The 1,259-nt window shown below is 40.0% G+C and overlaps 1 protein-coding gene across 1 annotated transcript; it reads right to left on the reverse strand.

Moving 5' to 3' along the window:
* Positions 1 to 12: 12 nt before the first annotated feature.
* On the reverse strand, positions 13 to 377 carry LOC111385830 (the record flags this gene model as incomplete). Its single annotated transcript, XM_023010254.1, has 1 exon — positions 13 to 377. A coding segment is annotated over exon 1 (365 nt), but the record flags the coding sequence as incomplete, so codon positions are not given.
* Positions 378 to 1,259: the final 882 nt, after the last annotated feature.

The raw sequence follows: 1,259 nt of genomic DNA on the forward strand, positions 1-1,259 counted from the left end.
AGTTCTGGATACTTGATTTTAAGCTCATCTTCTTTCTCCCAGGTTGGCTCGTTGGGTCCATGATTCTGCCATTGGACTTTGACTAGGGGAACTTCTCTATTTCTTAGCCAATGCACTTTTCTATCCAAAATCATCATCGGAATATCTTCATATGATAAGTCCTTCTGTACGTTCAATGTCTGATAACTTATTACATGATTGGGGTCATGAACATATTTTCTGAGCATCGATATATGAAACACGTTATGCACTGCTGCAAGTTCAAGTGGTAAGGCAAGTTGGTAAGCCACAACACTAATCTTTTCAAGGATCTCGAAAGGTCCAATAAATCGTGGTCTCAATTTCCCTTTCTTGCCAAATCTCAATACACCCTTCATGGGTGCTACTTTAAGGAAAACTTTGTCGCCCACACTAAATTCCAAATTCTTTCTCCTACGATCTGCATAACTTTTCTGTCAGTCCTGTGCTGTATTTATTCTAATTCTGATTTTATCAACTGCCCCAACTGTTCGTTCAATAATTTCAGGACCTAAAATTCTTTTCTCTCCAACCTCATCCCAATGGATAGGAGATCTGCACTTCCTACCATAGAGACAATGACGCCATATCTTTAAGGCGTGAACTACTGTTGTAGGCTCTAAGTCGTGCGTTGGATAGTTTTGTTCATACTGCTTCAACTGTCTCGAGGCATATGCAATCACCTTTCCATGTTGCATCAAAACACAACCCAGGCCCTGTTTGGAGGCGTCGCTATAAATTACAAACCCATTTGAACCTTCGGGTATAGTCAAAACAGGAGTTGAGACTAATCTCTGTTTAAGTTCTTGAAAACACTTCTCACATTTTTCCATCCACTGAAACTTCACACCCTTTCGAGTCAACTGAGTCATTGGACCTGCTATTTTTGAGAAACTTTCAATAAATCTCCGATAATAGCCGGCCAATCCTAAGAAACTGCGAACTTCACTTACACTAGATGAGCTAGGCCAACTAGTTATTGCTTCCACTTTAACTGGGTCTACTTCAATTCCTTTGGTGGTAACCACATGACCAAGAAAACCTATGCGATCGAGCCAAAATTCGCACTTCTTGAATTTGGCATATAATTTCTCCTTCCTCAAGGTATCAAGTACTACTCGAAAGTGTTCCTCATTTTGCTTCCTATCTTTGGAGTATACAAGTATATCGTCAATAAATACTATGACGAACTGGTCCAAATACTGATGAAACACTCGGTTCATTAGGTCCATAAATACCGC

This window comes from Olea europaea, unplaced genomic scaffold (assembly GCF_002742605.1).
Source record: "Olea europaea var. sylvestris unplaced genomic scaffold, O_europaea_v1 scaffold33015, whole genome shotgun sequence".
Classification (NCBI taxonomy): Eukaryota; Viridiplantae; Streptophyta; class Magnoliopsida; order Lamiales; family Oleaceae; genus Olea; species Olea europaea.